This window comes from Myodes glareolus, chromosome 2 (genome assembly GCF_982192425.1).
Source record: "Myodes glareolus chromosome 2, mMyoGla1.1, whole genome shotgun sequence".
Classification (NCBI taxonomy): Eukaryota; Metazoa; Chordata; class Mammalia; order Rodentia; family Cricetidae; genus Myodes; species Myodes glareolus.
Window position 1 is genome coordinate 12,713,568 of NC_142027.1, and position 26,401 is coordinate 12,739,968.

A 26,401-nucleotide genomic window follows, 5' to 3' on the forward strand; every position below is an offset into this window, starting at 1 on the left:
CCTCAAGTGAGCCTGGAGGACAGTGACAGCTCACACCTTCAGTGCATTGCCGAAGGCCGTGCATCCTCATAGCTAGTGCAGGAAGCCAGCACTCAGGGACACGGTGTCAGAAGCTTCCCTGAAGTGTCAACATCGGCTGCCCCTCAGACGGCTGCAGCATAGATGTCAAAGTGGTCCCCGTTGTTCTCCCTAAACCATCTCCTAGAAACTTGCAGGAACATGTGGTGTTTGCTACTTAATCTTGTAAAACGACATAATTACAAAATCCCTAACACAAATTCCTTTATATGAATCTATTTATTTAATTTAGGTATTCAACTATTATCACTTGGCAATTCATCCAATGAATTCTAAAGTTCATTTCACAAAATTACAATTTAAATATAAAAGATGCATTTAAACCTATATTTAACACCCACTTACATATGATTACTGGACACTATTCTTCATGGTGTAAGGGGACAAACTAATCTTTCTGGAAGATAATTTGGTTAATATGTATCAAATAATTAAAAAATGTCAAGACCGTTTACTAGTAGAGAGTAAATTCCACTGCCTAGAATCTAGAATCAAAAAAGTAATTTAAGATGCAAAGAGAATCCAGAAGCACCTTGGGTGACCATAAAATGCAGAGAGAAAAAATATCAATACTGAAATATTACTTATAGTCAAAAATTGAAAGGAGTTTAAAATACTTAAATGCAGAAGAATGACTTCAATAAATGACACCATTCACACTCAACAGTCTGTTTTCCCGACAGCAACAATACACTCTTGAAGAGTTTGTACGACCTTAGGGAGACCATTGTTCTCTTTCATTCAATAAAGGTGTCAGTGTACCACATGATGCTTGACCAGCAATCCCCATCTTCAGCAATCCTGAAGCATCTGTAAGCATTATCTCACGTTGACAGACTAATGCAGAGCCTTCGGTCCTCACTGTATTATAAATATTCTAATTTCTTACATTGGATGTCTTTTTTCTTATAGCTAAGACATGTTAGAAAGAAAATTTTAAGCATGTGAGTTAATTTTGTTTGGCTCATAATTGAGAGAAGGACACCTGACCTTGACCTGGGGTCCCTCAAGCTCTGATTCAACTCTGTTCCTATCCAGCAGCCACGATTAAGTCTGTTGTGCATGAAATGAACGAGTAGACTCAAGTGTCTTCCAAAGATCTCTTTATGCCATGCCATTCCGTTATTTTGAAGTTAATTAGCTATCAGCCCTGCTTATATGGACTCTTTAGCAATATTTCAATTTTCTGAAATGTTTCAGAAGGATTGGAGTCAAAGCATTTTATGGTCACCCATGGGGGCTTCTGGATTCTCTGACCATACTAATCTCCCCATTGTCACCCTGCCATATGACAGAACTCAATTCATATGATACTCTCTTGACAAATGGTTTGCTAGTTAGCTCACAGAGTACTCAAGGGATCAAGCAAAAAATTTAGCCTTCATCTGATTGAAGGTAATGAACTGAGACCAGTAACTAAATTTTATTTTCAGGGAGTGGGCCCTGTGATTGGTTTCTGATTGGCTCTACATCTGCATTTATCAGAATCTTATTATCTAAAGTATATTGGAAGCTGGAAAGAGCAGATATCAAAACACAGATGGGAATTATAGGAGGTCTCTTGGAGTTGATTAGAGAAATCACTTAATGAAAACGTGAATTCATAGAACTCTCTTTCTCTCTCCCTCCCTTCCCTGCCCTCCTGCCCCATCCCCTTTCTTGTCTTTGGATATGATTAGCTTGCGACCAGCTGGCTCTTGGTGTGGCCGCCCTCTTTGGCCCTTCCCACAGCTCGTCTGTGAGTGCTGTGCAGTCCATTTGCAATGCTCTGGAAGTTCCACACATTCAGACTCGCTGGAAACACCCTTCTGTGGACAACAGAGACTTGTTTTATATTAACCTCTACCCAGATTATGCAGCTATCAGCAGGGCAGTCCTGGACCTGGTCCTCTATTACAACTGGAAAACAGTGACTGTGGTGTATGAAGACAGCACAGGTATGGGACTCACAAACCCTTCTTGGCCATGTTTCTTCTCACAGGCATGAGATTTGTCAGTGGTGTGTACAGAAATACTCTCTCCCATAAGCTAACTGAGAATTCTAAAGGAATTTTAGAATGCCATGTAGAGCGAATTTAACAAATTTAGCGAATTTAAAATGTTGGATTTTAAAAAATACATCATCTTATAGATATACATTGGGATCTCATTACAGTGCAAACTGTGGGATTTCATTAGTGCACCTCTACTGAGAGTGTAATTGCAATTGTAGTGACTTAATTCATGTCTAACAAAAAGAGTTATGCATATATCTATAAACAGTTACCACAATCAAACAAAACCAGACATTATGCCACTGCAGTGAACTATTTCCCGGGAAAGGGACTGTGAATCCCAAGGAAGAGCCCAGCACAAAGTTTTGGAGCTTGGTCTGTGGCTATAGGCAGTGCCGCAGTTATAGCTCCTCCTGTAGCCATCTCACAGCACACTCAATAAACCCTTTGAAAATGAACCAATAGGCTACGGTTGTTCGACCTGCTTATTTTACGATGAAGAACAGAAGATGGTATCTAATTATCGGGAGATACTGTCTCTGATCCTAGCCGCTTTGAAGTTAGATTTGCTGGTACTTTCCATTTTGATTTCGGTTCATACTTCAAATTTTTGAAGCTCTGGTTGCTTTGTGAGCATGTAAATGCAATGTGAGTGTGTGTGTATATGCGTGTGCGCATACACAAAGAAGCCAGAGGTTGATACCAGTCTTCCTAGATTATTCGCCTCATTTTTTCTTGAACAAGGTCTCTTTTCTCACTGAACCTAGCGCTCACTGATTCAGCTAGACTGCTTAGCCAGTGCACTCCTCCTGTCTTTGTTTCTACCCTGATGTTGGGTTTGCAAATGCCCAAAACCATGGTCATTTTTTAACTTGAGAACTAGAAATCCAAACCCATGTCTCCATGCTTGCACACCAGACCAGTTACTATCTGAGGTGTCTTGCAAGTCCTAATTATCTTACCATCTCCTCCCTTTGGTTTAAGGTGAACCAATGAATCACCCTTGTCTATATATTAAAGTCCCAAATTTAGTTCCGTGTTGAGTTGCCTCCACTGTCTACGTTCTGTTCATATAAGGTAGGATGAAAAGTCCAATCCTTAACAACCCCCAAGTTCTTCCTAAATCCTCTTTCTGAGTGTGCGATGTTAAAACATCAACAAATACATTTGTGTCTTTCCCCAATGTCAGAATTTATTGAGTAACAAGAAATTTACAAGGCACAACATTTCATTAGCAGCAATTTGCCTTTTACTTGATATTTATGGAAGAGGCAAGCACAAGTTTTTGTTGTTGTTTATTTCCAATCTGGATTAGTAATGTTAATTATCAAATTATATTTTATATGCCATGCAGTCCATCTATCTCTATATGAATATGTGTAAATTATAGCATAGTTGTAAAGGCTTAGGCAAAGAGTTTCAGAGGTCTAAGAGGCCAAAGCAGAGAACCTGGTAGTAAATTTCTACAGAATATCTCCAAGGTCAAAGAAGTCTGAAAACAAATAATAAAAATAACCTGTTTTTGCAAAATATAGTAACTTAGGGCAGGACCCAGGATGACCTCAACATTCAGCTGGTGAAGGCACTCATTGTCCATGATTACAGTTAAATGTCACTTTTCTCTCAGAATTTCCAGGACTGCCAAAGAAAGGGAAGGCCTTTGAAAATAGAAGCATTACATGTTCTACTATTGATTGGTGATGTGCTTACATCTCTATGAAGCAAAGCAGTCCTAACAACTGAATTTCTGGCTTTGCTTAGAATATGCTTCCTAGTATAGATCAGGCACATGGAAAAGAGTCCAATACCTTCATGCACAAAGAATACTACTATTGACCATCTGACCTTTTAGTCAAGAATTTAGAATAGCTCTTTTCTCCATCTGCTGGGTTTGTAATAAGGCTAATGAAATTGGCACTGAAGATTAGCAGAAAGAGGCACTTCCAAGTGTTTGGCACGTTTTCATTTTTAACTCCCTTCTCAGCAAGCCTTAGCTCATACTCTTTCCTAGAAAATGAGTACCGTGCCGCCTCTATCCAGCATTAAACTCTGGCTCCATTTTATACTGTCAGATAAAGGTAACTATTATGGCCAAAAGTACCCATTTATGTATTTTCCTATGCTTCATCTCATTTTAGAAACAAGCGAAAGCAATAGGTGATTAGACATATAACTCATAAATACGATACACTAAACAGTCCCTATCGGGAAGGATAACCCACTGGCAGATATAGTACTACTTTCACCTCCTGAATGCGCAGGATGGAAGCACATTACCAATGAACTCCACAAAGCATATTTAAGGGACCTTCAAGTAGAAAGTAATTCTGCAAACACAAATGTAGCTAGGTGTTTCCATGTTGCCTGCGTTTGTGAAGTAGTTCCATGAGCTATTAAAATCAAACTAGCTCTCATTCTAAGGAGCTCTCCTTGGCATAATCCCTTATTCTTCCTACATCCTCAGGGAAACTAATCATCTAAAAAGAAAATAAATTATAGAAACACCTGTGTGTAAGAATAAGGTCAAACAATGGTATGGGCATTCTATATTTTAAGGTCTATGTAGACAAAATATAATTAAAAAGGGGAAGTTACAAAAACTAATGTCCTAACCACCCCTAACACCACAGAAGCCATTTATCAATAACAGCCGTTTTGCACAGCAAAAGCATCAGCACACCATTTTTGCCATTGCTGACCATAAAGTAGAATAACCTTTGTAATTCTTGCTCTGTTCATCTGAGCTCATACGCTCAATAAATACTTGTTGAAATTAAAATCCCAAATGATTTTGTGTGTTACCCAATAAGTGAGAGATGATTCATGTTAAAATGATGTTGCCTACAACATTAAAAATGTAAATGAATAATCAATTGAACTGTTAAATCGGAACCTAGAGTGTAAGTGGATCAACTGAGATCAATAAAAGCAGACATTTGGGGGGTTTAATAGTGCTTAACTCAGGGTTCTCTGGTATAGTAATTACCAAGCCATAAAAAGGAGGAAACAGCAAACCTGAAGGAAAAGAAAGGCCTTAGGTGTGCTCAGCACCCACCTCTACAACAGAATTAAGTACCTATTAAAGAACACTTTATTGGGATTTGTTTAGTAGGAGTTTGTTAAATAGCCTGAAGCCAGCACAGATGTCGTGGGACAAAATGCCCCATTCCTCCCATCCAAGTCAACAGGAGCAGCGTGAAAGTCTCTAAGGACAGCAGGCAGTTCACTCAAAACTTGCCAGCAGGATTCTGTCCTCTACAAGTTAAATTACAGAATGACTCTAGAGCATTATTAAGTAGAGTGATGTTTTGACATGTCTCACCTCTTCCCTCCTTCCTTCCCGGGTGCACACATCAGTCACCTGCCCCAAGTCTCCCATTCTGTGGCCATTGAGACATCCTGAGAACTTGCTGTACGTAGGACCACTCTCTGCTTCATTAGACTCCCGTGGAAGCCTGGCTTCTTTCCTTTAACACACAGCAGAAAGCTGGGAAGCTGAGCACCAAATGCAGCATAAAGTCTAGTCAGCGCTTTCTGCTTTCTCGGGGCGTAGTTCAACAAAATGCAGCCTCTGACAGTTATGTAGAACACAGAGTCGGCAACCTTTTTACATAAAGAGCAAATAGTGTGGAGCAGTCTGTTGGCCATATGGCTTGGACACAACTACTTTGCTGGCGTTCATTTACACTATGTAGATGAGTGGACATAGTATGTATTAATAACACTTTATTTATAAACGTATATATGCTTGACTAGACTTGGCCCTGGGCCTCTGGTTTGCTTGACATAAACTATAAAGGAGAAGGAGGGAAGTAGAAGAAGGGAGGGAAGGGGGAGAGACAGACAGACAGAAAAAAAGCAAACGTTTGTAAAAGCTGAGATTCATCCACATCTGTGAAGCTCTACACCTGGTCTTTCACTCTTTTTTTTTTTTTTCAAATAGAACATTGTTAACCTTTGCCTCATGAATTTTTTTCTCTCTGTGAATTTTTTCCAGGCAGCATCTTAGTTCACTTGACCAATTTTCTTCAGTGTAGGACAAAAGTGGGTGATATCTTTCCTTATCCATCAGAGGTCATGACTAACAATCTAATGATAAGAAAAAATTAGGAATATAAAGGAATAATGGATTTATTTAACCAGATTTTCACTTGATACAAGATCCTTCAGAATAAGCACTAAAAAACTCAGGGAAACCTAGGCTTCAGTGTGTGTGTGTGTGCGTGTGTGTGTGTGTATGTGTGTGTGTGTGTGTGTGTACGCATGCATGATGTATGTATGTACATACGAATGTGTGTGCAGTACAGGGGTACTGTACATAGCAGGCAAGTATTCTACCACTAAGCTCTTATTCGAGTCAGTAAAGCTTTGTCTCCCCTTAAACTGAGTTTGAATGGAAAATGGACACCAGTGCAGAATTGTGAATGGCCAAAAGTGATGTAATGGTGATAGAAATCGAAAATGTCCACTGCAGAGTGGGCTCTCTGTAGTGAATAAGCTGCACCAGAAACAATCATGCTTGCAATTTTACAATAAATTCAGAAGCTGCAACAATTATACTGTCTTTCACACGCTGAAGATCACTGCTCTTACTTGGCCGTGGCCATTGGCAGTCACAGAATCTTTTGCTGCAGTCTTAATCACTAACCTTAACTCATTTTATTTTGTTTTGTTTTGTTTTGAGATAAGGTTTCTGTGTAGCTTTGGAGCCTGTCCTGGAACTAGCTCTTGTAGACCAGGCTGGCCTTGAACTCACAGAATAACTCTTAGATCATAATTCACCATCACATAAATGTTACAAAATGGCACTGAAGGAGTGTAAAGGCTGCAAGGTTGGAAGAGGCCTCGCTGAGTGCACAGGCACAGAGCTGATAGGGATGCCAAGAGGCCCATTACTGGTGATTAGATGGTAGAGAACTAAGCCATAGAGTCCTAACCATGCACAGGGATGTTCTAAAAGCCAGGGCTGGGTCCAGTCAATTGGTGGCTCAAGGGGACTATTTCAAGAAAAGCCTTGCTGTAAACTAAATCCCTGGATGAGATTTGAGGGTTTATTACTTGTTAATATTGCCACACATGCATCATATGATCTGATGAGAGATTGGTGGCTACCACTGCACTCACTGTAGGATTAAACATCTCTGTTGTATGAGCTTGGTGAGGAACCTCCACACCCCATTGACTGCTAGGGTTTCTAAGACCCCAGCTCTGACCATTCTTAGAGGGTTTTAGTACACAATATCTCCATGTGTTCCTTGTTACATTTGATAAGGTCATAGTTGGTGATGTTTCATTTGTAGAAAAAAAATCTAGCTTTATACTGGATTATTGGTTGTTTACTCAGACAAGCAACGTATAAGGCATTCTCTACCAATATTTGCACTCAAATAGGAGCGAACTGCTATTTTATAATAACGGGGCACAGCACAGCCTGAAAATGACTGTTTTATGCAACATGGAGAAACACGGATTAGGGCAAAGCCTGTTCTTCCACCCAGTTCTTCTTGGCTCCCTGTGTTGCATTTCATTGTTGTTTTGTTTTCTTATTTTATTTTTGTTTTGTTTTATTTGTTTGTTTGTATAGGTGGGAAAACGGCTTTCTCAATTGGGACTCTTCAATAGACAAAGGAAAGAGACAGTTTGGAGAAGGGTTGCCGGGTCTACACTGACTTTGGCAGGGGAGAGAGGAGAGAAAGCTGGAGGACAGGATGGTTATAGGAGTGTAGAAAGTCATTGCTCCTCGGACTTCCACCTTTTCTGGCTCAAGGAACTCGGCACTAGAATACGCCATACTGTGTCAATGAGCCCCAACACTGTTAACAGACACTAACGATTAAAACAGTTGCTGATTCCTTTAAACTGATAACATTCTAAGAATGATTTCTTTACAAGGCTATGAAAAACATGAACTTGGCAGGCTAGAGAGGGTAGGTTTTCACAGTGTTTTTATCACACTTCATTAGGCAAATACCTACACAACTGGCAAGTAAACGCTAGACCACGTTTCATTGGGAAAACCACATTCATAAAAGCCTAGTTTTTATTTTGTGACTAACTTAAGACAACCATGTTAGAGCTTGAATTTCCTTCCTCTATATTTAAATTTCCCCTCAGTCAATGGGTTTAATATCCATATCCAAACAGAGCAGGTGAAGTTTCTGGGATACTGGGGAAACTAAGCAAGGCAACACAGCATGCATGACCCTTTGGATGATGCCCATGGCTGCTTCCTGTGGCTAAGCTCCAAATTGCTCCTATTCTCAGTGTGTTTGCTACAAGCTGTTTGGTTTTGTCATAAGAAGGTGACTGCTTTCTTTAAGTAATGTTCAAAATAAAGACATGCTTGAAGATATAAAAATCCAGATGAACCATTGGAGGTGAGTTTCTGATGTTTTCTGATCTCTCTCTCTCTCTCTCTCTCTCTCTCTCTCTCTGTCTCTGTCTCTCTGTCTCTCTCTCTCTCTGTCTCTCTCTCTCTCTCTCCTCTCTCTCCTAGCTTTACTATTAGCAAATGTTCCAATACAAGCAAAAATATCTCTGACCTTTTGACTCACCCAACCTGTTTCTCTAAACAAAACACAAAAGTAAATATTTAGCATATAAATAGCAGTCAATGTCTTGAAGAAAGGGAAAGAAGCTAATAATGTTTGAGGGACTGGGAAGGAAGGAAGTTTGTAAATATGTAGGCATGTCTGGGAAGTACTTATTAATAAACATCTAAGAAAAACCCGAAAAAGTATAAGGACCAAGCCATGCAGATACCTGGAGAGAGAATTCTAAATCTCAGTTAGAAGGAACAACTGGGGAGAAGGCCCTGGGATGAAATAACCCTTCAATAACATCTCAGTGATGAACCCATTATTAAAAACCTTCCATACATAGGAGCTAGAGAGATGCTTGAATGGGTAAAAGCATTTGCTATGCAATCCTGAAGAACTCAGGTCCAAGCACCTCATAAAAAGCCAAGTATGGCAACACAGGTGCCTTAACCCCAGCACAGTGTGGAGAGAGCAGAGACAGAAGGATGACGTGAGGGTGCTGGCCACCATCTTGTTCCAGCTTCAATGAGAGTCCTGCCTCAAGAGCATAAGATGGAGAGTGGTAAAGATGTCAGGACACCTGGCATCTTCCTCTAGTTTTAGTGTGTGCGCATGAGCTCATGTGCCCCCCCCACACACATTCATTAAGCACATATAACACTCAATATGTGTACTCACACATGCAAACACACACACACACACACACACACACAATCTAGCTACACACAAATAAAATAAAAGTCTCCCATTTACTAAAGTAATGAAATATATGATTAGAGTATCTTGGGCCATTATTTTAGACTTCTCTAAGCACGCTATCTGGGCCCTATTCCAAATACCTTCCAGCAACAGAAGAAGGAGCTTTAGCACAAGCTTTCCCTAGTTCTTGCTTTACCTTGTGTCTAGACCTTCCTCTCTAAATTCATGATTGCCCTGGCCCTTGCTTGGTTGTACTTATGTGGTTATGAAGAATGCTCAAGTTCAGGATATGTGAGTGAGATTTCAATATCTAAATGTTTCAGATGCAACAGAAAAGAGATGGGTCTGAGCGAAAGGTGGCCACTTTTGCTGTCTGCATACTGAAAAGCAGGGCAATGCAATGAGGCTTTGACTAACTCTTAAGAGGGTCAAGGGGAGCAGCTTTGGCATAATTGAAAGCATGAGCTTCCAACCAACCAATAGAACTTTAGGGTGAGCATTCCTTGCTTTTGAAAGGGCTTCTTCACTGGCCTCAGACAGTAGGACTTTTTGTCACAGAAGGGACCTACTCTGGATTTCTGCAGTACCCCATGTAAGACATGATTTATATTCCAATGCTGCATAGATTGCTTCCTGTAGAACTCCAACTCATGTTACACCATGCCATCTTGATTCCACCCTCCTAGAGTATATGTATGTATGTATACATATATATGTATATATATAAAATATGATATATGATGCATTTACATATGATAAACAATATGGGAGAAATAGAAAATAGCATAGTAGGGAAAAACCTGGAAGTCAGAGTGCAATTGTCAGTCTTTGGGATCATATCACATGTCAAAAGCGAGGTTTGAGCCAAAGTTGGAGCTGGTGAGGTGAGTCATGTGGTACTAGAGGGTTCCAGGCAAAAGTAGCTGCTGGTGCTTGTGAAACTGTGTCTGGTACATTATGGAGCTAGTGAGAAAAGCAGTATGCCTGAAGTTGACTTAAATGACATTAGTTGGTGCGGGAGAATTGTCTGTATTCTGTCAATCATGTTTTAAATAAACGCTGATTGGCCAGGCAGGAGGTGTAGGTGGGAAAACCAGACAGGAAGAGGAAATGATGCAAGGAGAGCAGGAGAATTCTGGGAAGGAGGAAGTTGATTCTTCCCACTCCTGCCCAGATCACCGAAGCAGCAGGATGTAATCTGCCAGCTGGAAAAGGTACTGAGCCACATGGCTAAAATAGATCAGAAAAATTAATTAAAAAAATAATCAAGATGTGAACGTCAGCTAATAAGTAACCAGACCTAATGGGCCAATCAGCATTATAACTTATAGAGATCTTCTGTGTGTTTGATTTTACTTTGGGACTAAACAACTGGGTGGGACAGAAAAACACAAACAAGCCATCCCCCCTCATGTTACAATTAGTGGTGGAAGAGGTCAGGGGAAAGGGATTGATGGATGTTGTGGGGGCACTGGAGACCCCTGGAAGAGTTTGTGCTCTGTGTGAAATGAAAAATCATTGAAGAGTGTACTGGACAGGATCAAATCGACATTGTATTAACAGATTATTCTGGCTGTTGTATCGATAAGGCACTCTAGAGGACTGACAGTCATCATAGCAACCTGCCAGATTACTTCTATAGGAACCAAGACAGGAAATGTAGACACTAGCATTGGAGTAAGAGAGCATCAGCACTTTAGCATGAGGGCCGGCTTATTGGAGTTTCTATCCCACCCAGTACCCCAACAAGCCAGCAAGTCCCAAGGAAAATCACATGGAGATCTCTATAAGTTATAAAGCTGATTGGCCCATTAGGTCAGGCTTCTTGTTAACTCTTATAACTTATATTAACCCATTATTCTCATCTATGTTGGCCATAATGGCTCCGTACCTTTCTCAGCTGGGCAAGTTACATGCTGCCTCTTCAGTGGTCTGCACAGGAGTGGCTGAGGGAGCTTCCTGTTTTCCCAGAAGACTCCCAGTCTCTTTACTCCACCCCTCCGTCCTGTCTGGCTTTCCCGCTTATACTGCCTGCCTGACCAATCAGCGTTTTATTAAAATATGATTGACAGAATACAGACAATTCTCCCACACCACAGCACTGGAAACATTTTAGAGGCTGAACGAGCTTACCCATCTAAGCGTCTGAATGTGCCCCCCATTTGCAAGCCTTTCCTGTATGCCCCTTTTTTTCTTGCTGCCATTTGCATTGTAGTATGGGATGTGTTTTAATGATGGATCAAACAGCAAGGAATTCTCCAGAAAGCTGTGGAAGCAGCATCGTGGATATTCCCAGCATGCACAAGTCATTTTCTCCTGCTTTGACAACATTTTAAAGCTGTCCTATGTACCCATCACTACCTTCATTACTGTGTGGCACAGACTCTGATGCATTGAACTCAGTTATCTGAGAAACTCCAGGCACTTCGGGTTGCAGACGCTTCCCTCAATGGACTGATATAACAGGAAAGGGGTAGAGTCCCATATCTCCTTAAGAAGCAGTTTTGCTGGCATTCCAGTTAAGTCATATATCAAGGAAAACATATTGCCTTCCTTTGACATGAGACAAATGCCATATGGCAAGTTTATTTTTAAATAGTAGGTAAGAACAGAAAATCTATGTTCTGTCTTAGGAACTATTAATGCTGTGGCAAAGGCAAAGCAGCCTAGAACTTCTCACAGCTGTGGGTTAAAAGAAAACCATAATGATAATAATATCTTGAGACAGTAGAGGTCTGAAGACAGGGAGGTGAATAAAAGATAATCTTTTCATCTTTAACACAAGCCAATGGATAGAGTTGCCATCATCTCAGACGACAAATGATTTGGGGTCCCGCTAACCTGTAGGAAGCCAGATGGATATTGTCCTACATTCCTGTCTGTTGCTGTGGTTGAATTTTCTGACTAAAAGCAACTTAGAGAAGGCAAAGGTTAATTAGCTTATAGTTCCAGGTTACAGTTCATAACAATCGGTCAAGGCAGGAACTCAAGCGGCTGGTCGCCACCATAGTCAAGAGCAGAGAGAAACAAACTCATGCACCTTGCCTGCCTCCTTCGCTCTTACACATTTCAGGACCTATCCCAAGCAGGCTGTGTGTGGCACACATTCTAATTGATCTTAACAATAAAAACCTGGAGTCAGATATAGGGATTAATGCTGAAAGATCAGAGAAGCAGAGCAGGCAGCCACTAGTTCTTACCTCTACCGAATCCTCAGATCGAATGGCGATCCTGACCCTAAGAACTCTCAGACTGACTGCTCTGAGTTCCTGTCTCCTCTTGCCTTATATTTCTCTCTCTGCCCAGTCATATCACTCCTGTTTCTACATCCGTAGTGTTGGGATCAAAGGTGTAATCCATCACCACCTGGCTCTGTCTTGCTTTAAGACTGATTCGATCTCTTGTAGCCAGGGTGGCCTTGAACTCAAAGAGATCACTCTGCTTCTGTCTCTTGAGTACTGGGATTAAAGTTCTGTGCCACCACTCGCTGGCCTCTGTGGCTAACTAGTGTGGCTAGCTCTGCCCTCTGATATTCAGGCAAGCTTTATTTGTTACAGAACAAACAAAATATCACCACAGCTGGGTCTTCCCACTTCAACTAACAATCGAGACAATCCCCCAAAGACATGCCACAAGCCATACTCTTTAGATGCTTCCTCAACTGGGACTCTCTTGCCAAGTGATTTTAGGTTGTGGCATGCTGTCATTGAAAACTGACCGTCACAGATATCAAGTGTTCAGCCATGAATGTGCCAAATTTGATCTTTAGGCACACATAAATATCAAGCGGAGTTGTGATTAGAGGGGTCTGGATTTCAGGAGAGTAGTCTGCACTTTGGATGCAAATGTGAATAGAAAGCAGAATGCACAAGGCAATGAGTGCCTGACAGAAAACTCAGTCCCAGATTCGTGGCACATGGTTTCTAAGAGGTGTTGTGTTACCGCTTAGTCCTTGACTTGTTAGTGTATGATTTCCTTAAGTCATTTCTGGAATCCATCACAGCTGCATGAGATGCCTAACCAGCGGTCTGCAATAGTTACTAGTCCTTACACCACACATAGACAAAGTTGTAGAGAAAGGATGATTTATGTGATTTTATTTTAAAATCAATATCTAATTAAATGCTTAGTCCTTGATGAACTACTGGGACTGATAAGGAGGTGTGGCCTTATTGAAGGATATGTGTCATTGGAAGTGGACTTTGGAATTTTAAAATCCCATGCCACACCCAGAATCAGTTTCTCTCTTTCTCTCTCTCTCTCTCTCTCTCTCTCTCTCTCTCTCTCTCTCTGTGTGTGTGTGTGCGCGCGCGCGCGTGCGCGCGCAGGCACGCGCGTGAGTCAATCTCGCAAGGCAAGCACTACTGTCTGCTGCTGCATTTAACCCATCCTCACAGCCTGTGTACTCTATAACCTTCTCCACTGTCCTCCAAACCCTCTTCTCCCCTTTTCGCAGTTTCTCTCCGGTTTATTGAACTCCCCCTGTACTCATTCCCACACGAATACACCCACACAAAAGCTAGGACCTAGGTTCTGCATATGAGACAGAATATAGAGGATTTCTCTCTCTGAGTCTGGGTCATTTCACTTACTATATTTCCCCATCCCTTTCTTCTTTCTGCAAATTTCAGAGTTTCATTATTATCTGTGCCTGAATCAAATTCCATTGTGTGCATGTACATTCAGCAAGGATGAATTTGAAATGAGATTAACATACAAAGAAATGTCAGTGACTGAAAGAAATAAATCCTAAGAGAATCTATGGAGAAACAAACACAGAAATAACACCTGGGTTCTTGAATGCCAACATGTCATGCTCCCTTGGATATCCTAGTAAAATGATTTAAGGCCCCAACCATCATGTAAACAGGTGAAATACCTGCTCGGAGGACTGTATTCAAATAATGAATGGTTTGGGGGTTTTTCAATTAAATTTCTTTATTTTGAATCACAACTGTGGTTTCCTGTCCCTCCTTTCCTCCCACCCTACCACCATCTACTCCTATTCTGTTTCTGTTCAGAAAGGGGCAGGCTTCCCATGGGCATCAACAAAACATGGCATTTCAAGTTAGGATAGCACTAAGCACCTCCACTTGTATAAAGGCTGGGCAACCCAGCATGAGGATTCGGCTCCCAAAAATCAGCTAAAGACTTAGGAGCAGCCCCTGTTCCCACTGTTAGGAGTCCCACAAGAAGACCAAGCTATGTGACTGTCAGATATGTACAAAGGTCCTAGATCAGTCCCATGCAGGCTCTCTGGCTGTCAGTTCAGGCTCTGTGAGTTCCTATGAGCACAGGTCAGTTGTTTCTGTGGGGTTTCTGTCTTTGACCCCTCTAGCTCCTGCAATCCTTCCTCCCTCTCTTCAGCAAAATTCCCCTAGCTGGGTCTAATGCTTGGCAGTGATTTTCTAGATCTGTTTCCATCAGTAACCAGATGAAGGTTCTCTGATGACTATTGGGGTAGTCACCAGTCTACAAATATAGCAGAATATCACTAGGCATCACTACATTGACACATTTTTTTCTCCAATGATATTTGGCTCTATCCGAGATTTCTGGGCCACCCAGCCTCTGGGTCCTGGCACTCCAGGCAATATCAGGGGTCGGCTCACTCTCATGGTTTCAGTCTCAGCCTGGACCTGTCAATGGTTGGCCACTTCCACAATCTCTGCACACCTTTACCCAGGACATTCCATATGCAGGAAAGACTGTAGGCCAAAGGTTGTGTGGCTCAATCAAGGACAAGGACACTTGCTCAACTATGTTCACAGCAGATTTATTTATAATAGCCACACTCTGGAAACAACCTAGATGCCCCTCAACTGAAGAATGGATAAAGAAAATGTGGTACATTTACACAATGGAGTACTACTCAGCTGTTAAAAAAATAACATCATGAATTTGAAGGCAGATGGCTGGAACTAGAAAAAAAATAACCATCCAGATTAAGGTAACCCAAACTCAAAATGACAAGCATTGTATGCACTTACTTATAAGTGGATATTAGCTGTAAAGTGAAGGATAACAATGCTACAATCCACAGATCCAGCAAGGCTAGGTGACAAGGAGGGCCCGGGGAGGGGTGTCATATAGATCTCCCTGGGAAGGGGAAATAAAAGAGATCTCGGGAGTGGGCTGGAGATGGGTGGGTATGGGAACACAAAGTATTGCATTGTGGGTAGATGGGGGGGTACTGAACGAGATGACTGCAAAGGGGAGCATTTAATGTCAGGTAGAACTTGGTGCAAGGCAAACTCCCAGGGACCTGCAAGAATGACTTAAGCTTCTGAATGTCTGGTGGATTACCTTGCATTTACCCCCAGGATAGCAGCAGAAATGAAGGGGTTTCCGCTCACAGTCAGTATCACACGAAGGACAGTGAACCTTTACTGTCATTGTGCACAGCTTAGCCCACTGTGCTGTTAGAGATGGCAATGCTGCTCAGGTCCCCTCAGTACAGGCTAAAAAGTCCTTGCTGTCGGATCCTAACAAGGCAAAAATTCACAGTTCTTTTCTGTTTTTCCTTCCTCCACTTGTTTAAACTTGCCGTGTATCCAATCCCAGTCCCCTGTCCAGAAATCTCCAAAGTTCAGAATTCTACTCAGGAAGTCAGCCTTGAGATATCGTATGCAAGGGACATTGCTTTTAGCTACCATAGATATTATCCAGAATTCAGGCCCAAAATATATTGCTGGATTTTATTGCAATATAGTTAATCTAAAGTATTTGGGTTGGGTTCCTCCATGAGTTCCTTTGTGATCAAGAGACGCAATTTTTCCTTACGATTGCCGTCAACTTACCTTTTGGTTGTCGTTGTAATTTTGAAACATCATATTCTGAAGCTCTGCACTAAAACAGGCCACACTTACCCAGGTAATTTGTGTCTCTCATTTCCATTTCTCAGCCCAGATTTTTCCTTCCCTCTGGAAGATTCCCAATTTATACATAGATGCCCTTAAGAATCCTATTAGATGTTGGTATATTAATATACCCACACATTTGTGAAATGCCATTTTGCATGTTTCTGAGTTCAAATGCAGAAGAAATTAACATTTAAAATGTGTGATCTGATCTTCAGGTCCCAATGGTTTATTACACTCATTTTTACAGCTTCAAACCCACTTGTACGGTGTAATGAACAGGGAATTGGATTAAGACTCAAGAAAACTGAGTCACTTTCCTTTTGAACTGAGACTCATTAAATAGAACGAAATCTACCCAGGAGTAGATTGGACTGTGGTGTGCAGGAGAGAGCCTCTCACACGGAGAGGTGTTCAGCAGCCATGGGAGGGGATTCCCGCATCAAGTAAGACTTTGACCTTCAAAGTCCCTTTCAATTCCTGGTGCCTGTGCCTCATTCTCAGGGCTGATCTAGACAATTAACCTCTCTGTGCCTCACTCTCCTCTCCATGAAATAGCTCTGGCACCTGAACACTTCCAAAGACTATTCTAGGTTTAGTGAGCATTTAGGAGGCAAGCAGCATGCTGGGAAAGAGAGGCAGTGCAAATAGCGAGGCTTGTTATTACTGAAGAAGACACATAGCGTTTTTACACACCCACTGCAAATGGAAGGGGATTTTGTTCCTCTTCCATATGCTCTGCCCCATGCCGCAGCTCCTCAATACATAAGCAGATCAGCATGTTTTTCTGTGTCATATTTGAATACACAGAGGAGACAACCAAAATGATTAGAATTGGCCACGAAGACACTTTTTAAATGTTATCTCTATGTGCAGCCTAGCTCACATTCATGTGAAACAACCTGAATTTGCTCTAAATCACTTTCAACTTTAAGTTCCTAATTGTATACCTGGGAGTGGGAATCAGAGGGGACACTCATGATATTACTGCATAGCCATGAGTTTTGGCTTTGAACTTAGAGAAAAGTTTGAAGAGGTGTACAATAAACTTGTGCCCCCATGGTTTCATCCAGACACAGTAGCTATCTCTAATAACAAATTCATTTTAATCTTCTCTCTCATTCTTTCAACATAAGAATAACTACAAGTGAGGCATGGTGGTGTGGGAGGCCCTTCTGTCAATGTGTTGCTTTCATTGGTTAATGAATAAAGAAACTGCTTTGGCCTGTTGATAGGGCAGAACTTAGGTAGTCGTGGAAGACAGAACTGAATCCTGGGAGGAAGAAAGGAGAGAGGGCACCATGGTTCTGCCACCAGAGTAAGACATGCTGCTGAAGTGGGCCCTCCTCTTACAATCCACACCCCCATAAGCCTCACTTGACAGGCTGCAGCAGGAAGACCCGAAGTCCCAAGGCATCCTCTGGCTATACAGCATACTACACTTTGTCTCAAATTTTCAATGTTTAACGATCAAAACTCTGGGTTCAATTTTTAGAACCATGAAAAAAGTATGAGTACCAATAGCTATGAGATCTATAGAACCACTGGAAATTAAGTTGTAGATATTTTGACTTTTTTGCTCACTAATACATTGTTGTGCCTACTTTAGAAACCAACTTTCTTCACCACAGCCACATAGCAAGCAATCCATCAAATGTAGGAAGTTTAGCAATAATACAAAACTGTCTTGCAAACATCATTCCTCTTTTCCCTAATTGCCCCAGCAGCATTCATTGGATTTCATTGTGGCATCTCTTTTTTTTTTCCTTTGGCCCATAACCTTCCTCTCTCATTGATTGACATTGATAGTCAAAGAGAGTCAAGATAAGATCAATTTTGTATAATATTACTTGTAGACTGGGGTTTCTGTCCTACCTGGTCCTGCAACCATTCAGTCCCAAATAAATATACAGAGGCTTATATTAGTTATAAACTGTTTGGCCTGTTAGTCAGGATTATTACTAACTAGCTCTTACATCTTAAATTAACACAGTATTTTTATCTGTGTTTAGTCACATGACTTGATGCCATTTCTCAGTAAGGCATTATCTTTTGCTTCCTATGCATTTGCCTGGCAACCGTGTCTCTGCTTTTTCTCTTCCTAGAATTCTCTTAGTCTGGACACCCTACCTGGATGCTGGCAAATACTTCTTGCCTGTCTACTGGTCAATCAGCATTTTATTAAACCAATATGAATGACAAATCTTTACCATGTATAAAAGAATTATCCCACAGAAGTCACTCATTTGGGTCTGTCTGGTCCATTCCTGATCTTCATTTCACCTAGACAAACCACCAAATTCCTAGTTAGCAAGTAGCATTGGTATTGCTTGTAAGAGAAGTCTTATCAGGGTTGGATCACCTGATCAGGGCAGGAATCCAAATGAGGATGTCAGAAAGCTGGGACTGCTCTTAAATCCATTTCCTTTTTCTAAAGTCATTATCTTTTTAACAAATAACTTTTAACTAGTCATTACCATGAAACATGAAATGCTTGATTGTTTACCACAAATTGCAAATACAAAGGAAAGCTTTCAGTGAATGTGCTCTCCTGTGAAGGCAGAAAACCTTCTAAGTTGTAAAATTGACATCATTTGCCATGAAGGCAGCTATTGCTTCAGGAGACGGGTGTAAAGTCACTGCCCTTCTCACACCTTGGGTCTATAACCTTTCAGGCTGCAGAGCCTTCCTTACCCAAAGCCAATTTACCTACACATCGAGGAAAGTGTCTTCTCATTTACAAGCTCAGTGATAAGATTCTATAAAGAGAAAATTATGCCAATTAGAAACTGACCTTCTGTATTAACTTATGCTCTTCTTCCTCTCTTGGCATGAAAATCTTTCTTTGCTGAAACTATTATGAAAGTGGTTGGTCACAGCATGCCAAGAGAAGGTCTGATGCACTTATTCTGGTATAGATTTTGCTTTTTCTATTTGCTGGCCTAGTAACTCGGATAGTTGAACCATTCATTCAATCAGTTGTTCTAATATATAAAAACTGGGGAGGGTCACTGATTAAGCAGAAAGAACCCTACTTGAGAATCAGGAGGCAGACTTGACTTTAAGCCCTGAACCTGCTATATGGCTGTCACCTCCAGTTACTCTAGCCTAGAGTAGGCCCAGCTAGCTTTCTATGTCTGAATTAAGTGGCAAATGATACTCCACCCACACTGGGATACTTTCCAGTATGAAAAGTATCTCTTCCGAGCTTTAAAGGCCTTGCAGAGTTCAGCACAGGCTTAGGAGCTCATGAGCACCGAGGAAACACGTCCTTTTGAGTGTGAATGAATGAATTGGGAACTGGAGTCTGTCAACTTTAAATGCCAACAGGGTCCTGGCTAGGAAGATGTGCTTCAAGGTTGACATTCTATTCAACAAAGAAAAAGGGGCAGCTCTTTGCAGCCTATGAAATGTACTTTTAAAATGTTTTCTCTGTTTTGTCTAGAGGATACATTGAGCTCTCCTAGGTGGTCATGCTCAAGCTAAAAATGAAAAAAAAATGTGATAGCAGAACATAAAGCCTGAACAAAGGAAAAGAGGAAAATCTGTCTCTGGTTCTGTTTTTCCTTCTCATCAAACCATTTGAAGCTTCCGTGCTCCCTCAGGACCAATGGCCTGTGAGGCAGGATGGGGACACTGAAAGATAGAGCATTAGACTCACAAATAATCTTAATCTATGTTTCCTCCTAGCTATCCCTATAGCCCCAAGTAAGTCATTTAATTGCTCTGGGCCTTGGTTTCTGAATTTGAAATAATAAACATGATAAATTGCTTCATAGTGCTATTATGAGGTTTAACTAATAAAAGAAATAACACACACACACACACACACACACACACACACACACACACACACACTCTCCATTCCACCCCCAACATCATTCTTAGCACTTGGTGGTGGTTCAGGAAAAAAAAAAAAAGTTAGTAGGTTCTTTAAAAAGGAGTGTTTCAGTTTTAGTTCTTGACTGATTTGAAAAGGAGTGAGAGCCCAAGAAGTCTTCTGTTCTAATTTTGATTTTTATGAAAAGAAGAAAGGGGTGGGTGGAAAATATGCTAACGCTTAACATGGTTCTGCAACAGTATCCCTTGTCTCTACTCAGTTTAACTCTAAAAATGATGTCTGGAAAAACTGTCCACACTACAGAATCAAACCTGTCTCCTGTGCTGGAGAAGCCTTTCCAATGGAAGCTGAAACAAACGGGACCACTAAGGGAGAGCAATAAAAAATAACAGAGAAAGAAGCAAAGGTCTCACGTCTGGAAGGGGCTGGAAACCATGTGTCGCCCTGAACCAGGCACAGCACAATTTCCATACAATTTCCATCTGAACACTCATAAAGTTTAATATTCTCTGTTGATTACTTCTAGCTAACAAATCCCAAAGGCACTGAACTGCAGACTTTCTTTTAAAGTAGGTTTCCCAATGTGATTGGAGTCCTTGAGAGAGGAGGGGGGAAGCATCGTGCAGTCTAGCAAACACCAGTTAACAACAGGAACCTGAGATGGAGCTTTTCCACAGCTATACACCTTGCCTAGCAATGGACTTCCATTAGGGAAAAGTGCAATTCAGGTGAATCCAGAACTGTGACAAAGCAAATATTCCATCAATTTAGACCGCTGCGTACACTTTGCTACAACTACCAGCAGATTTATTTTAAATGACATTTCTGCTTTCACCATTCTACTCACCTCAAATCTTATAGTACGTTTTCATCAAAAAAGGACTTAACCAACACATCATCCTAATGTAATAGCAAGAGTTATAATGAGCCATTAATAAATAGTCTGACTATAAGATTACACAAAGCAAGCTGACTAATTAGCTGATAAACGACATATTACAAATAAATATTAGATGATCAGTTTTCATTAGTTAGCAACCCCAAGAAATCCTTGTACTCATTGAGTTTTTAAAAGATACCAGGAGTTCGGACTGGAAAGATGGCTCGTCACTTAAGAGTGCCCCCTGCTCTTGCAGAGGACCAGAATTCAGCTCCCAGCATTCATATCAGTCAGCCCACAACTTGCAGTTATTCTAGATCCAGAGAATCTGATGCCCTCTTCTGGCCTCTGGTCCAGGTACATACACATGCATATGCATGCACACTCACACATATATTCATAAGAAAAGATTTTTGAAAATACGTTCTAAAAATGGTAACAGGTGTTGTTTCGTTGAGCACTTCTAGAAACTTCGAGCAAACTTTTGTTTGTTGAAATTGCATAGTCACAGACTTGATATATTAAAGACTTGGAGTGTTGGCTGAGAGGCTAAAAGGACAATTGCATGCTAAATAAATTCAAAATGCACTTGGGAAAATTGTGCTTCCAAGCCACAGCCCCACAAATGGAAAATATCAGTGCAATCTACCAGACAAGGAGCGATGACAAATAGGAAGTCAATAGTGTAACCTTTAGGTTGGTGGCCGCTTGATACATTTTGGGAATGTTTTGCCTTGACTGTAAATGGCAATAAACAACACAGATCCGTCTCTGGCGCATGATTGGATGCTATTTTCCAGGTCTAATTCGCCTGCAAGAGCTCATCAAAGCTCCCTCCAGATACAACATTAAAATCAAAATCCGCCAGCTGCCCTCTGGGAATAAAGATGCCAAACCTCTGCTCAAGGAGATGAAGAAAGGCAAAGAGTTTTATGTGATATTTGATTGTTCACACGAGACGGCTGCTGAAATCCTTAAGCAGGTGAGAGGTCTGTGGAGGGGGCAAAAGATGGGAGAAATAGGTTTTGTCTTTAAATAAAAAAAAAGATGGCATTTGGTTTTGCTTTACACTTGGTGCAGCTTGGTATAGCCACGTGGCATAGGATGAGACAAAGACTAATTTTCAGACCCCTTTTAAGGAGCCAAGGGTATGGTTAGTTCAGATCCAGCTGTGATGTGTGTGTATTACTTACTCTGTATGTGCTGTGTGTTAAGTGTACCCTGCCAGTAGATGGGAAGAGAAGGTAAATTCTCTAGGTGATGCAAATATCTGTGTTCTTTACACCTTCTGAGAAGATCAGGGCACATCTTATTTGTGCAATGCCTGACTTACTTGGCAAGGCTTCTGTGGCCTATGCTGCAGAATTGCAAGCACAATAGAAAAGGGTGGAGCAATCTCAGCCTCAAAAGATAACTTCTCTCGCTATGGGCAGCGAGGATGTGAATGGAAACAGGCAATTAAAATTTTTTTCACAGGTGAAAGGTGTCAGTCATGCTTATAATAATAAAACAGTGATAATTGAGTTGTTGAAGACTTTGGTCTAACACCCAAAAAAGAAAATCCAGAATCTTTAAAAGGTAAAACACTAATTCCTAGTCCTCCCTGCAGAGTGATTCTAGTTCCCAGGAACTTGTGGCAACAGCTGTATGCGTTGGGGTTGTCATACTTTGGGCACTAGAGTACTATACTAAAGATTGTAGATTTGGGCCAGAACTACATTTAGAAAGTATATATGTGCATCTAGAAATACTAGCCAGAACTTCCAAACATGATCAGAAAAAAGGATCAAAGAAAATCTGAAGGAACATTAGAAAAAAAAAACAAAACAACATATGTAGCTTTTACATTAAGTAGATTTGTCACATAGCCAATGTCCTTATCAATATTTTAAAATAATGCACACTATATAAATTGTGCACTATGGTTAGAAACACCAGAGGTTGTTAGGGATGGCAATTTCATAAGTGCATCAGCAGCTCCCAATAAACAAACATTGTGATTCTTGAACCACTAGGGTGTTGTCATATGGTGCAGTCCATGTATCCTGGGGCTCCATGGCTCTATGACCATACTTGTGGAGCACTTCTACAGACACTGAGTTAAAAATGAGAGCTGTGATTGCACCAGAAGGACATACTAAGAAAGGCCAACCATTTGTCTGTGAACAGCCTTATCTTAAGGCTCCATTTACATAGCTTACTAAGCTGATTAAAGTACACAATGAGGTGTAGATCAGAACCTGAAAAAAAAAATCACCTAGATTTTACGTGTAACTCTCAAAATGCAAGGAAGCAAGCCTTTCCCAGGAGGCTCTTATGGCAGATAGTGGAGACAGGTTACCTTAAAGAGAATGACTTTCTAATGAGATGTATGTGTACTGACTCACACAAGGAGCTACATCAAAAAACAGGCCTGAGATAAGCAAGAGAAGACTGTCCTGGGTCCTGGCTGTGAGACTTTTCCTTCTTTATTAATAAATATAAACATAATGATGCTTTCTTAGGAGTAATATTTCTAGTGGTTTGTGGATTATATCTTTCAAAAACAGTCGAAATAAAAATCAAACCTATAAGGGAAGCACTTCAGAAAAGCTGTCTGGTAGTGATGGAGGTCTGGGAGTGGGAGTGGGAAGAAGGATTGTCTCTCCTTTGTTCTAGCCATTGGTGCCAAAGCTTCTTCCATCTTCATCTTAGGTTTGCAAACTGTGTTTACCTTTCCTGATCATTTTAGTGCTAAGATTACCAGGGAAGTTTGATGGAAGTTGTAAGAAACTACTCAGATACTGTTTTCAAATTTATTCTTCTGTCATATATCCTGACCACAGATTTCCCTCCCTTTTTTCCTCCCAGTCCCTCCCTCACCAACCATCCCTTCCCCCAGATTCTTTCCTCCCCATTTTTCCTTTCTAAAAGGGCAGGCCTCCCAGAGATATTGACTGATCAGAGCCTAACAAGATACAACACATATTAAGGCTGCATGAGGCAACCCAGTAGGAGGAAATGGGTCCCAAGTGGAGGCAAATGATTCAGAGATACCCCCACACCCATTATTAGGAGTCCTACAAGAACACCAAGCTACACAAGCATAAAGTATGCAGTAAACCAGCTCAGACACAAATAAGGTCCATGTTTGTCACTTCATTCTCTGTGAGACTCTGTGAGTCCTAGTTAGTTGATTCTGTAGGTTTTCTTGTGTTGTCCTTGACATTTCTGGCTCCTACAACTCTTCTTCCCCTTTTTCCATTGGATTCCTCACATTTCAGGGTGAGGTGGAACTCTAGTGTAAGAGAAAGTCCCAGGAATATACTTGGATGACCTTAATTAAAACTCCTAGTAATTGGGATATGGAGTCTGCTCCAGCCATATTTAGTAACCAGACATGGCTTTCAGTGGAGAGACTGAGACACCAACACAGTCATAAAACCTTCGACCTACAATTTGTCCTGCCTGCAAGATGTGCCGGGGTAAAGGTGTCACAGAACTTGTGGGAATGGCCAACCAATGACGGATCCAGCTTGAGATCCATGCCTGATACAGCCTGGAGGTCCAGGAACCAGGCTGGCCATAGCCCAGAGACCTAGGATAGAACCAAACACATTGGGGGAGAAAAGTCAAAGAAATGATTTCTAATGATTCTCTACTGTACTCAGAGACCGGAGCCTAGCATAATCGACTTCAGAGAGGCTTCATCCAGTAACTAATGGGAGCAGATGCAAAGACCCACAGCCAACGTTTTTTTCTAAGACCCAATGAGTTGACTTCCTGCTGCCTATATGAGCAGCGGAATGGTACCCTCTCCAGGAGCATGGGTAACCTCTCAGGGCACACATCACTGAAGAAACCTGGATCTCCCTTCCCCAGAAGCCATCAATTGCCAATAGCAGGGATGTAACTTCATTAGGTCCTTCCCATCCATGCTGTGACTTTTGGCTAGCTTGATCTTGTGCAACTTTTTGCATGTATGCTCAGCCACTATTAGTTTATACATTGTCGTATCTGAAAAATACTGGCGCAATGGAGAATTCTGCTCCCTCTGGCTCCACAAACATTTTGTTTCCTCTTACACAATGACCCCTTAGCCTTGGGGATAACAAGTCTAATTAATGACAAGCAAGTAGTTTTGAGGAAAGAACCTGTCACAAATGTTCCACTGTATGTATGCAAACACAGTTTTGCATACACAGTTTTACTCCTTTTGAGTTGACTGCAGAGGACCTAAGCTGGCCTTGTAGAAATGCACTGAACAGCTAGAGCCTATTGTATTGAATACTCAGAGTTTACTATTCATCTTAAAATAAACCCAAGCCCTCTGTGTGATTCTCTTTAAGTGACTCCATTAACTTTGGGCATTGACCTATAAAAAGCAAGACATGTACCTTGACTATAGCTGTCTAAGGAGTTCTCTCAGGGAGTGGATAATTCAGGCATCTAAAGCTGATTCTGATTACAATATACTAAAGGAAAAAAATGAAGGAGGCTCATGTCCTTGATGGAGGACTTTGCTAGATGATAATTGTGATACCTGGCTTCTTACACTCCCATGGCATACATTCTGAGGTGAGTTTGGCACCCTTACTTAGGAATAGAAGAAACCGGAGCTCTGCTAAGTAAAAAGGCCCATACAACTTGACTCTGTCAAGTCAGGCTGCCACATGGTCTCTGCAGGCAGCCAGATGTCAAAGGCTATGAAATCATGTTACCATGAAGGACCCTCTTTTTGCAATGGACTGTCAGAAGCAGGCTGGCAGAAATCTCTAGGAAAATCACATCCACTTTCTTCTGTTCTTTCTATGAGGTTGGTATTAATAGCTTTCCTTTTCTGTGTATAAAAAAATGCTACTGAGAACACTCTTCCAGGTCAGTTTGGCATCCCCTTCCTGTTCCTTCCCATCAGTGCCTGGCTCTTCCCTGCACCATCATTACATTTTCTCTCCTGAAAATGCTTCTAGAGAGAAAAATAAAATTAAATGCACCTTAAGGAAGGTATTTGACATTTATCTAAAAGTTAAAAAAGTGGAGAAGCATCTATAGTTATTATTGAGCATGCTAATCACTTGGCGGAGTGATTATCCCTATTCATATTGAACAAGTGCTATATGATGAGAATCTGGGACGTTATTTCCCCAAAATTAGTTCGAAATTCAAATGTCAAGACTTGATTAGACTAGAGAAGAGTGCAGCTTTCTCATGAACATACTGCCTTTGCAAATGTCTGCAGTTCCAGTTTCCCTCAAACAGCTGAGGGGTCCCAAGGACTAGGTCACAGGTCCAAGCCGCCACACCCACCTCATTCATGCGTCACGTTCCAGAGAGCATCCTGATATCCTGTCTGCTGAGGAGTCCCTTCCTTACTCTAATACCCCAAAGTCCTTCTCCTTTCTCCAGTGACTATTGCACATATGCACCTTTTCTCGTGGAGTCATTCTTTGAGGAAATACCTGACAGGTAATGAGTTTTTATGATAAAGAGAAGGGTAGGAAGACATTATGTGTTGAACTCTCAAGCGGAGC

The 26,401-nt window shown here is 41.2% G+C and overlaps 1 protein-coding gene across 7 annotated transcripts in view; it reads left to right on the top strand.

Annotated features, from left to right (window-relative positions):
- Grik1 (glutamate ionotropic receptor kainate type subunit 1) overlaps nt 1-26,401 on the top strand; it is a 391,370-nt gene that overhangs the window by 241,348 nt on the left and 123,621 nt on the right. For all 7 annotated transcript variants that reach the window (XM_087899389.1, XM_087899394.1, XM_087899401.1 and 4 more), the window contains exons 3-4: nt 1,758-2,015; nt 21,692-21,873. In XM_087899389.1, coding sequence (XP_087755515.1) covers nt 1,758-2,015; nt 21,692-21,873 — 440 coding nt within the window. The remainder of the gene's footprint in view (nt 1-1,757; nt 2,016-21,691; nt 21,874-26,401) is intronic.